The 12,736-nt window shown below is 35.5% G+C and overlaps 1 protein-coding gene across 4 annotated transcripts in view; it reads right to left on the bottom strand.

Annotated features, from left to right (window-relative positions):
• Lyst (lysosomal trafficking regulator) overlaps positions 1-12,736 on the bottom strand; it is a 165,957-nt gene that overhangs the window by 96,982 nt on the left and 56,239 nt on the right. For 3 of the 4 annotated variants that reach the window (XM_040755607.1, XM_040755606.1, XM_040755610.1), the window contains exons 8-14: positions 12,105-12,261; positions 9,627-9,850; positions 9,157-9,223; positions 6,950-7,059; positions 4,992-5,418; positions 3,310-3,454; positions 1,773-1,946 (exon numbers count right to left, since the gene is read on the bottom strand). In XM_040755607.1, coding sequence (XP_040611541.1) covers positions 1,773-1,946; positions 3,310-3,454; positions 4,992-5,418; positions 6,950-7,059; positions 9,157-9,223; positions 9,627-9,850; positions 12,105-12,261 — 1,304 coding nt within the window. The remainder of the gene's footprint in view (positions 1-1,772; positions 1,947-3,309; positions 3,455-4,991; positions 5,419-6,949; positions 7,060-9,156; positions 9,224-9,626; positions 9,851-12,104; positions 12,262-12,736) is intronic. The other variant, XM_040755609.1, reaches the window with a different exon arrangement.

Genomic DNA, 12,736 nt, shown 5'->3' with positions numbered 1-12,736 from the left:
AATTGGTTATAGCTGCTATTCAAGCTTAGGAAGCTATAAATACTATTTAGAAGATGGATACCAGCTTCAGGTATGTGTTTTTATGTATTTTATTCAACAAAACAGAACTTGGGCTTAACTTCCTGTAGCAGACACTATGGGCTATCCCAAATCCATTTACAAAGGCCTTCTTCCTTGTCTCTCTCAGGGATTACAAGTTGATGACTATGAGTAACCAATGCTTGCAGCCTCCTATAGCAGTGCCAAGCCTGACACATAACAATTCCTTGATAAACACCTTTTTGTGCTCAAAACATATGTGATTTCTGTGATATAATCTATTATGAGTATTTTGAGAGGATAAGGAGATAACATATATAAAGCATCTAGAAAAAGGTCTGCAATATAACAAGTATACAACACATAACAGACTTTTGTATAAAATAAAGTTATATTTATCAGCTTGTCACTCACTCCTGCCAAACTTTTCCATCTTGTCTACCCACTTCAATGCTCCCATGATAGACTGGTTTTAAATCCTGTATCTTCCTGCATGCTATTTAAATTAACTCTTCAAATCCAAGGCATATGATAATTTGTGCTGGTTAGTTTTGTCAGCGTGGCATTGGCACCCAGGAAGAGGGAATCTAAATTGAGGAATTGCTTCTATCAAACTGCCTGTGGGAATGTATGTGGGACATTTTCTTGATTGTTAATTAGTGAACAAGGACTTACACTGTGGGCTGTGATACCCCTACGCAGGTAGTCCTCTGTTGTTTATGAAAGGTAACTAAGCAAGCCAGGGGTTAGTATGGGAGTAAACAGCATTCCTCTGTGTTCTCTGCTAGTTTCTGCTTCTGGGTTTTTGCCTTGCATTCTTGCCCTGACTTTCCTTGACGATGAACTGTAACCTGTATCTGAATAAATCCTTTCTTTCTGAGATAGAAAGCAAACTAGGACATAGTTCATCTTGGGGTTGATTTTTACATTAAGATCATCAAAAAATGTTTATTAATTTGACTGTGAAGTCTGTGCAGTAAAAGTCATGCAGTATTCTACTCAAATCTGTTATTTTATATAGTTCAAGGACCCAACTAAGTCTATTATCAGATATGATGCTTTATATTCTTCTTCAGTCATTTTAATTTCTTTCAATCCCAATTTAATTTAGGTATTAGCCTTCTTTTTTAATTAAAGAATTTCTTGTGGACTCATCCTTGTAATATATGGATTTGAGGAACAATACTACATATCTTATAATTACTTATATAGTATATATTGTTCATAAATATCTAATGCCCAGGTCTTTGGCTTGCTCCTCATAACTAATTACAGTAATCCATAATATTCACCAGGCATCCCACAGATACCAAAAGCTGAGAAAGCTCAAATCCCTTGTAGGCAATATGTTTATATATAACCTGCATATAATCTCCTATATATATTAAGCTATCCTTAAGTTACTTACAACACCTAAAATAAATGCCTTATAAATGGTTGTTATACCAGAAGACAAAATTGTACATGTTCATCAGAAAAACAATTCTCAAATATTTCAGTCTGATATTGGTTCAATCTTCAAGAGCAGAATTCATGGACAATTTCTAATATAGAAGATTTGTTCTGGAAATTTACTATGGAAGATTTATTATGTGGTAAATAGAAAAAAGTCAAATTTTGCCATAAATTTCTTCCATTACATATTAAATTTTACACAGCTTGCAATGTTTCAGGAATGAAAACTAAAGCTAAAACTGTAACTGAGAAGAATATTTTCTGACAATGTTTAATACCTCTGTCCAGAGACCCATATCGAGATTTCCCCATGGACATTCTTTTTCCCTTGAGGATGCTGAAGATAAGTAAGTACCAAGTGTTGCCATTTGCTTGGAAAGAAAATGTTTTCCTGTGATTCAGCTTGTGCTAGTGAAACAGCTTTCACATCATCATTTGAGTCCATGCACACACTGTAGGAAAAGAAATCACAGGTCAAAAACATGAAAATTATGACCTTAATAGTTAACACATACACTGTAAGTGTAATTCTCAATATGTGAGATTAAAAGTCACTTCTATTTTAAAATAAAGTGAGAAAGTCAGTAGGTCTTTATTTTACACTATATCTATTTACTCCACTTATGAACTAAAATGGATTAGATTCATTGGCTGATGTTAATAACTTGGGCAATAATTTCTAGAAATCAGTTTATAAAATCAAGTTTTTGCTTATATACTTATTATCTATTTTAGAAATTATAATGTAATAATTAGCTCACAAAGAAATTGATACATTCTGTAATAAATGTCTAAATACAAGAATATATTGGGTACTACTTCACTTTGCAGGATTACTAAAAGAATAAGGAGAAATGTATGTAGAAAACACCTGGTAACATTTATAATATCTATAAAACAAAATATAAATAATATGCTGGCTTTAATTCTTATGTTTAGAAAGATACATTAAACTGGTAAATTGTCGTGTGCTGTTTGAGCTGACTAAGAAGTTGGCTTTGGAAGTAGGATAGACACCACACCCCATTTCAAACCCAAGTATGTTTTTCTCAAGGTATCTTCTTGTTCGGGGATAGAATAGCGCCCTGTGATAGGGAAAAAGGAGAACAAAAGAACAGCACAAGAATAAAAACATTGTTCCCTTAAGAACAGAAGAGAGTGAATTGTTCTAGTGATATTGTGCCCCTGAGAACAGCTAGATGGAGGAACACTTTCCAATAGAGGTTACTATCCTTATTGCATGGCATAAAAAATGGTTGTAGTGGGGCTAGAGAGATGGTTCAGAGGTTAAGAGCACTGGCTGCTTTTCAAGAGGTCCTGAGTTCAATTCCCAGCAACCACATGGTGGCTCAAAACCATCGGTAATGACATCTGGTACCCTCTTCTGGCCTGCAGGCAGACATGCAATCAGAACACTGAATACATAACAGACAATAAATAAATAAGTAAATAAGTAAATGGTTGTAGTGGTACAGGAAGCTGAATACTCATCTACAGTGAGAATCGGCTATCTGCTTGTAAATCTCTCAATCAGGAATGCCAGCATGATTGTTTTCAGCAAGACTTCTCTAGTCATTTCTGCTGATGCTTATACACCTGATTCTACTGGATGTCATAAGCGCTTGACTTGCCATGTTTTGCTATCTGTCTACTGCAAGATAGAATCTATGTGCTGTCTGATAATCATTCTTTTAATTTTTCTTTTCTCTCTAAAGATCTTTAATAAGATTGTTCTTATAAATATTATTTAATAATTTCTTACATAAATTATTTAAATACGTGATGTATTTATTAAGAATTGAGGATAATCAATACCGAAAGATAAAAGTGCCACTGTGGGGATCAGCCCACACTTGGATCATCAATGCTTTGGATCCCAACGAAATTAAATGAATACAGCCATCTTCTATGAGTCTGTCACCAGGATTGATGTATTCTGTACCTTCTGGTCTATCACCTTCTGTGAGAAAAATGTTAGAATCATCAATAAAACAGCTGACAAAAAACTGTATAGAATATTGAATTTCAAAGAATGAAATGTGTGCTGGTTTATTTGTAACAGGTTATTTACCCCAAATGCCTGAACCTATTTCAAACAGTATTTCCAAAGGTTAAACATTAACTTCAAAGAACACAGTGGGTAATGAGGGAGGGCCTAGGCCCTGCCCTGCATGAAATGACAGACTCTGGAGATGCCCCATGGAGGGCCTCACCCTCCCTGGGGATCAGAGTGGGGATTGGGAAGGGGGCTGGGGTGCCTGGTTGGGAGTGGCGGGGGAGGAGGGGAGGGAGAGGGAGCAGGGATTGACATGTGAAGCAAGCTGGTTTCTAATTTAAATTAAAAAATGGAAAAAAACAGTGCTTTAAAATTTATTAAATGATTTAAATACATGATAACTGAGAACAGTTATGGGCAGGGCTGCTGAAGGACTGTAATCAGTTATACACTGTACCAAGTTTCTCCTTTTGTTGGTTTGGGTCACTATAAGACAACCGGCCCTGTTCTAGTGAGCATATACCATAAACACATGCCTTGCACTACCAAAATTTACTTGATCCTTGTTAGGTATGATCTCTGATATTAAAACTCTTCTTAGAAAAGCTACAGTGCTTGAAGGGTCATTATTTAGAGTGGTGGGTGACCTTTGAATAAGGGAGCTAAGTGATGCTGAAACATTGCGTCATAGTTTGTCTCCAGCTAAGGGAAATGTTTGTAGGCTTTGGGTTAGTTAGTTGGTTATCCTTCCCAATGCCATCGTACCACTTAAATCTTGAACTATCTGAGTTAAGTATGATGAGATATTTGTTACTATGATGTGACTTTATGTTAAACTAAGCTAAGGTGTACTAAAGTACACAGTGCATGTCCAAAGGCTCAGACTCTTAAAGAAGAGGAGCATATCAGTAATTAGATTATATAAATACTGGCCACCATTTTCAACAGGTTAAAAAAATACACGACCACTTTCTAACACTATTCCATCTAGATGCCATATGTCCTAAGAAACTGTTGCATACCTAAGAAAGAACATAAACATGATGCAGTTTCAATATAGCCTAACAGTAATTTTTCTGTTATAGATGAACTCTGTCCTAACTTTGGGGAACTATTGCATATAAATGCTCAGTGATAGGAACTAGGAAGGAGTCACTGAGTTAAGACACAGAAGGAAGAAGAACTTGAAATGTAAGTGGCTATAGGGTCTTGTTTTTATCTCTTTTCTAGTATCAAGAGCCACACTATCACAATAATGGGACTGCTAACTACAGCAGCAGCTGTAGATATAGGGTATCCTCTTCTATATCTAAGGTTTAGAAGACAATGAGATTTCAAGGCTATCTGAAAACTCAGGCTTTGGTAATTCTGTAGTTAAGTATGGCTGTTAAGGTGAAGAGCATCTAAAGAACACATTAAAATACTGCCAGATATCCTCACAGTTCAGGCAAACGGCTATTTGAAGAGTCTTAGGGAACAGATCAGACCCCTGCCATCATACCTGCTCCTTCAAAACTGTCGTCTTGTAGAATTGATGATTTGTTTCTTTTCTTTACCTTCTTTCCTCTTTCTGCAGCACTCTCAGATTCATGGATATACTCCACATTAAACCACAGAGAAACACTAAATCCTTCTGACAGATGTGGCCAGCAGTTCTGCCCCAGCAATGGCAGGTGGATAGGGGCTATGTGCCAAGAGGAAAGCAGTCGAGAGGGAAAACTCTCTCTGTCAGCCTCTTTCTTGCCTCGGGAAATCTTTGCTCTTCTCAATAAGCCTAAGGCTTTACTGTTAAGAATCCCAGGAGACTTTTGTGGTGAAACACCATTGCTTAAACTTGGGGTATGAAGCAGAGGAAAAGTTAGATATTGTGAAGGGCTCATAGTAAAATCACTTTCAACAATTTTCTGAATACCAAAGAGAAGAATTTCCTAGAGAAAAAGAAAAACAAGTAAAAGTTTACGATCTTGTAACCAGATACAAAATAATCTCAAAATTCAGGTTATAAGTTAAAATACAAAATACTTGCACATAGTAGTCTTTTAATTTAAATAGCATATCTATTATATCTTCAAATTTTTATTTTTATTTAAGATAGGAAGATTTAATTATTATGCAGTCTCTTGATAAACTTGGTTTAAATTTTGTTATTTTATGGTACAAATATAATATTTATGAGTAGCATTTAAGTATTATAAATGAAATATAATAATAATATCAAGAAATATTTCTATAAAACAAGGTTATTACGTCCTCATGGTGTTTTTCTCAAAATAATTTTTAAGATTTATTTTTATTTTTAATTAGTGTGTATGTGCATGTGTGAATGTATGCATGCATGCATACGTGCCTGCCTGTCTGAGCAGGTGCCTAAAGAAGCCAGAAAAAGGGGTCACATCCCTTGTAGCTGGAGTTGCAAGTATTTGTAAGCTCCCTGAAGTGGGTGCTGGGAACTAACTCTGGTCTTTGTGATTGAGCAGCAAGCACTCTAGTCACTGAGACATCTTTCTAGTCCCATAACTCAAATATTTTTAAGTGAGGGATACAACCTTACAAATTCTCTAGATTCTTAAATGATCAACTACATAAAATTGAGTGCTCAATTACTATCCAAGTTATTTCACATTTTTCCCCCTAACCAAGGAAAAGTTCTATCATATCTTTTTGGGGAACTGAAGTAAAGTTTTAAGGTTTTTGGCTTAAATGGAATACAAAAAAAGGTAAGAGATGGAATGTTGAAATGTACATTTAGTTAAAAGAAGAGCAATGACTAAAGAGAACTAAGTTACAGAGTATAAAAGAATAGCCTAGTACAATGCCTCACTCATGCATAAAATAATCTCTAATGTTGACCATGATGAGGGAAATTGTGCTCAAGACAAGCTCTAGAAATAATCCATCAACATACAGTCAGACCTCAATGACCCATACTGGTGGTTGACAGAGCTTCCATGGGGCCTTGAGACTGGGGTGGGTGATGAGGCAGGCAATGAAGTGGACAGGGCTGCTTCACATAGGGCAGCCTCCACATTCTAGATTCATCTGCAGATTCTTCCAGTCAAGACTGCATTATAAAAATGAGTTTCCTAGCTAAGAGCCACTAAACTATAAAGCAATGGGAAGGAAAATACTCAACTAAAGAACAGCTAATGATTCTTTTAAAAAAAGTACAAATTCGGGATGATTGTTGTTATTCATACTTAAATTCTCTTTAGTAATTAAAATCAAAGCATTTCTCAAGCACAAAGGTTGGAGTTGGCATAGGGTAAAGGTAACTGGTTAATGCAAATCAAAGTGAAATATTAAGATATATACAGATAATACAACTGAATCTGTCAAATATAAAACATAGAATTGGTTAAATAGTAATTACAATATCCAAAGCTTAGTGATTTTCAAATTAGTAAAAAAGTCCATTCTATTAAAGAATTAGTGAAAATGTAAAAATTCTAGCATACTTACTGTACAAGGAGATTTCTCCAGAAATATTCTCAAAAGAAGGGTTAGTTCTTCTGAACATGTTCGTGAACTCATCAAAGATACCAAGAGATCCACCAATACTCTCTGACATGCTACATTTTAAAAAGAAGAAACAAATTAAAGCCAGTACACATTTAATTAAAGGAAGATATAAGCAATTTTAACTGAAAGAAATAAACTATTCTCTCATGTGGCATGATTATAAACTAGTTAGCAATCATAAAAATTGCTAAAGAAATAGCAAGGTAACTAAAGGCAAATGAACCAACATTAATAAAACAACAGGTTATTAAGATTATAACTACCACATATTACTTGGAAATTAAATGACAGAAATAAAAGTAAATAACAAAATTATGTAAATATCACAAACTATTTATTTTGACCATGTTCTTTATTCTACTAAAGGGTTTTAAATAAGCAAAAGCAATAATATACTAATTAATAAAAATTCCTTGAAGTAATTATTATTTACAGATCACTTTACAGTGTTTCAAGTATATTTTTACATATGTGCCTCAACTGTTCCTCACTCCAAAACAGAAAGTATGAATTATTTTCTCCACTTTAGACATGACAAAAATAATACTAATGTAAAACCTGAGATGTATCTTAAAAGACTAGAAGGTCTAGCTTAAGTAACCTGTTTCATAAAGGCAATTAGACAGAATAGTGTAAGAGGAAGTGTTTCTGAGAGGACAACTTGCAAGAACACCATAAACTGGCATAGACTTTACCTTCAGGTAATTAATGTAAGTCCAACAAAGGTTTTGAATAGAAAAGTAACACAAAGTATGCTTAGTATTTTTGTTTTGTTTCCCTTTGCCTGCTTCAGTGGAAGAGTTGTCCCTACCCTGAACTAGCCCCAAAGGCATAGGCACAAGAAAGCTGGACCCAACCTTCATTCCCCCGCCTTTGCTGGCCACTGCAATGGAGAGCTGGCCCTGCATGTGGGATAGCTGGCCCTGACCCTCATCTAAGGGGGCGGGAGCACAGGCCCAGACTGACCAACTCAGGTACCACCCAGGCCTACATCTAGGGCTTTGAGTTGGCCCGTGCCAACATCTACCCCATCTATGACCTGCTGGAGCACCTGAAGGGACCAAGTCCTGCAGAACCATAGTCATAGGATCTCTATGACTTAAAGCAACAGCCAGATAGATATTCAAGAGAAGTTTCAGTGAAGATCTAGTATTGATGGTGCACCAGAGGCCAGAGGCCTTGAACCAGACCAATGACTCATTGCAATGAACCTTTGCAAGAAAAGCTATTTGGGCAAAAGAGTATACTGTTTGACACACAGCAGCAACCAAGGCCATGACAACAAATAAATATGTGGAAAGTGGGAAAGATGGAAGAGTAATTTTTTTTTAATTTCAGGAGAGGGCAGACATGGGAAGACTAGGAAATGAGTGGGATTGGGGTACATGATGTGAAATTTCCAAAGAATAAATTAAAAAATCACATTGAGGAAAAAAAACGGCATGTTTAAGTGTGATTGAGAGAATGGACATACACATACATACACACAAATAATAATGTAAAAACAACAACAAAAAAAATAGTCAAGCCAAAGGACCTCTTACCTATAAAACAGGTGTGGTTTGAGTGAGAATGACCCTGGTAGGGTCATACGTTTGATCAAACTATTGGGAAAGGATTAGGAGGTGTGACCTTGTTGGATGAGATGTGTCACTATGGGTAGGCTTTGAAATTTCAACAGCCTATACCTTTCCTGACAAAAAAATGTGAATTTAACTTGGAGGAAGGAAGGAAGGAAAGAAGCATTATAGAAACACAAATTAACATTTCACATATATTAGCCCTAATCCTCCAACTATAATTTAGATATACTGTGGTCAGAAATCACACTAATTTTCATTATGAATTTCTGTAATGTCTGAGAAAGTACTGAGTAGAGAAGAGAAGGTAATACAGTGTTTATACCTGGTTACAATCTCCATGAAGCTACTAAGCAACTTACTGCAGGCCTTGGAATCTACATTTCCCCCTATTCAATAAAAATACTTATATTTTACTGAGTGAGGGTGAGGAACAAATAAGATGATACATGATAAGAACAATTTGGAAACCACAGAGCAATATGCTATTGGAAGTCATAATCATTAATACTTCAGGCAATATCACAATAATTACAAAGCTATTCTATTATACTAAGTTCAACTTACCTTGAAAATCAGAATTTGTTTGTGTTAAAATATTCAAGAATCCTCCTAGAAGGATCTTTACAGTTCCCTGAAGATTAAAAAAAAATGAAATGTAAGAAATTAAATATTTAACTTCATAAAAGGATAATACACCTGCAATGTCATGATAAATTATTTCATAAGGGTGTGTGTGTGTGTGTGTGTGTTTAAATGACTGGAAATAATACTATTGTAAGATGCAAGTTTTAAGATCTGCTCTCAGGACACAATACTGTTTAGCTACTGACAATATTGATTTTTTGCTACTTATTAGAGAACTAAAAAATTAGATGATTTTAGAAAATCACTTGGAAGTCAAAATACACTGAAGGCATTACAAAAGATAAGCTACCATCTCAAATAATTTTCAGACAAGTTGGGTTATATATAAGGAAATGAATAATGGGTGTAGGGGTGTAATAAATACTGATTCAATTTAGTACATCTTTTACCTGTTGCATGAGCAGAGAAATGTTCTTTTCCTTCTGCCTGGCAATTCTCAGAAAGCTCTCAAACACATGAGCAAGCACATCAAGTTTAGCTTTGCTAGCAGAAAGTAAATTTAATTCCAGCATGCAAATCTCAGGGTATATTATCTCCCCATGAGTGAAGTTTTCAAGTAAGGTGTTTGGAACAATTGATGCACTGAAACCTGCTTCTGGTTTTAATTCTACTCCTGAAAAAGGAAAAAGAATGTTTACATTCCCCAAACACTGAATATTTCAATCCTAACTCATTACTAAGAACATTTAATGGAAACTGTGCTTCTTTTATTAAGATGTTCACAAAGCCTTTTCCTGCAGCATTAATTAACAATCAAGTCTTATAGATAGTTTAATTTTGAGAGTAATTTTGATTTTCAATGAAACTACAAATATTGCCAACAGAAAAATTTAAACATTCTTTAAAAATGTTTATACAAAGGCTAAGAAGAGTGCTTGCTGGACAAGCACAAGGACCCAAGTTCAGATTCTTAGCACCAATACAAAAAGCTGGGTGCTGTGTCAATAATTGGTAATACCAGATCTAGGACAAGTGAATGCCTAGAGCTCACTGGCCAGCACCTTAATCAGAATCAGCAAGCTCTAGGTTTAGTCAGAGACAGTGTCAAAAAAAAAAAAAAGATCAATGAGGCAGGTAAGAAAACTCAGTAGGCAAAGGCAATTGCCATACAAGCATTACGTACCACCTGAGTTTGAACCCTGGAACCTACATATAGGTGAAAGAAGAGAACTGACTCCACAGTTGTCCTTTGACCAAACACACACCATGGCACACATGTGTTTGTCCCCCACATTATACATATTCACACAATAATCATAATAATCATATAAATAAATAAACAAAACAAAGTTAAATAGGATGAAAAGCTGGCATAGTGGTACATGTCTTTAATTCTAGCACAGAGGAGGCAGATGCAGCTAGATCTCTGAGTTCTAGGCCTGACTGGTCTTTATAGTGAGTTCCAGAACAGCCAGAACTACACAGTGAGACCTTGTCTCAAAAAAAGAAAAAAGATGTAAAATGATTGAGGAAGACACTTGATGTGGACCTCTGGCCTCTACAGATACACAGATAGATGCGTATGAATACACATGTTTGCACATACTCATATAACATACATATACATATAACATATACATATAACATACACACATAGTAAATTTCACTTGGTGAAGAGATTTATAAATTTCTACCTAGAATAGAAATCTTTAGGTTGAGATAGTTAACAAGCATACAAAGGAAATCTACCATTGTAAAGTTACACCTAGGATATGATAAAACTATCATTAAACCAATATTTTTTTTTCAGGAAGCACAGACTATAGGTCCATTACACCTTTCAACATTAAAATCAGTAATTATTCCTATTCCCTCCATGAAAAAGAGAAAATTAATTTCTAGCAAGAATAAACCACTGTAAAATAAAGAAAACTAATAGTGATGGGCAAGTCCCAAGGCCAATATCTGAAAAGAAAGAACCTTCACAAAATCTTTTGGCTAAAATAATCTGACTTAGTTAGGCTTTCCATTGCTGTAATAAAATATCACTACAAAATGCAAGTTGCAAAGGAAAGGGTTTATTTCAGATTATAACACCCAGGTCACGCCCCATCACTGAAGGAAGTCAAGGCCAGAACTCAGGGCAGTAACATAGATGCAGGAACAGAAGTAGAGGCTATGGAGGAGTGCTGCTTACTGGCTTCTTCCCCACGGTTTACACTGTCTGCTTCCTTATACATTCCAGAACCATCTGCGCAAGAGAGGTACCCACAATGGGCTGAGCCCTCCCACATAACTAAGAAAATGCACCACAGGCTTGCCCATAGGTCAATCTGGTGGAGGCATTTCCTCAACTGAAGCTCCCTCTTCCCAAATGACTCTAACTTGTGTCAAACTGATAAAAAAAACAAGCAAATAGACTGTCTTTTACATTCTATCCAAGTTTCACAGCCATCACAAAGGATCAGATACAATATAGTTCCATCCTAAGGACAGGCTAGTCTACAGGAAATGACAAAGGAACCTGCTGTACACTCTTGGATGTCACTGACAGTGAGATTTCAACGTACATAACACCTCTTTAGAAAGGGCTTCCCTGACTAGTCAATGACTGTTAGTCATCTGCTTTTACTTGTGCTGTCTACTTCTAGATATTGCCTTTCTTTCCTGCCGGAATGCATAAGAAAGAACTTTATTATTTATCCTTATTCTTAGGTATCTACTTGTTTTAGACAAGGAGGGTTTTTGCTGTTGTTGTTATTTTGATTTTTCCTCCTCACAGTGCAAAGGATCAATCATATGGCCAAATAAAATGACAATGCAATGCCTTTTTGAAACTGCAAGGCTACTGGGTAGGGGCATAATGAATCATTTTGCTAATTTACAATCTGATGGCAATCTAATCACAATCATCAGAGACATTTTACCATCATCTTGGGCGTCACCATCTTCAGGATTACTTTCACTATCTGCTTCATAACCTTCTTCCTCACCCAGAAGTTTCAGATTACAACACTGAGAATCCTCAATTTCTTCTGAAAAATCTCCAGGCTGGGACAACAATTCTTCCTCAGACTGATGACTCTATGAGGCCAAAGTCAACAGCAAGAGTTGTGACACTGACACATTCTTCAGTAATAGAATACTTACCACTCAAAAGTTACTCTAAGAGCAGTCTTAGTAATTTATTTAAGAGAAAAAATCTTAGTAATCAGTAGTCATTAAGAAATACAAAATTGACTCAACAATATTTCCCAAACTCTCTCAAATAACTCAGGTCAAAGGGCTGTAGCAGATAAAACCATTGGTTACTTTTGTTTCTCCAAAAATAAATCTACTCAAGAATTTTCATTCTAGTTACACAATAGAGAATGACTGAAAACTACACACACTGATAGTAGACTTATTTCTAATAATAAACATATTATTTTCACACATTGTTTGGGAAAATTTTCCCAAAAGTATTTTAATTAAATGCTCCATGAAGTAGAAAACTAGAAAAAATAACAATCTTTCAAAGGAAATATGGATTTCAGATTGTGCAACTGTCTATATAGAA

Source organism: Mesocricetus auratus, unplaced genomic scaffold (genome assembly GCF_017639785.1).
Source record: "Mesocricetus auratus isolate SY011 unplaced genomic scaffold, BCM_Maur_2.0 Super-Scaffold_100013, whole genome shotgun sequence".
In the NCBI taxonomy this organism is placed as follows: Eukaryota; Metazoa; Chordata; class Mammalia; order Rodentia; family Cricetidae; genus Mesocricetus; species Mesocricetus auratus.
Note: the sequence above shows the minus strand (reverse complement) of the source record. Positions and strands in the feature narration are given on the sequence as shown.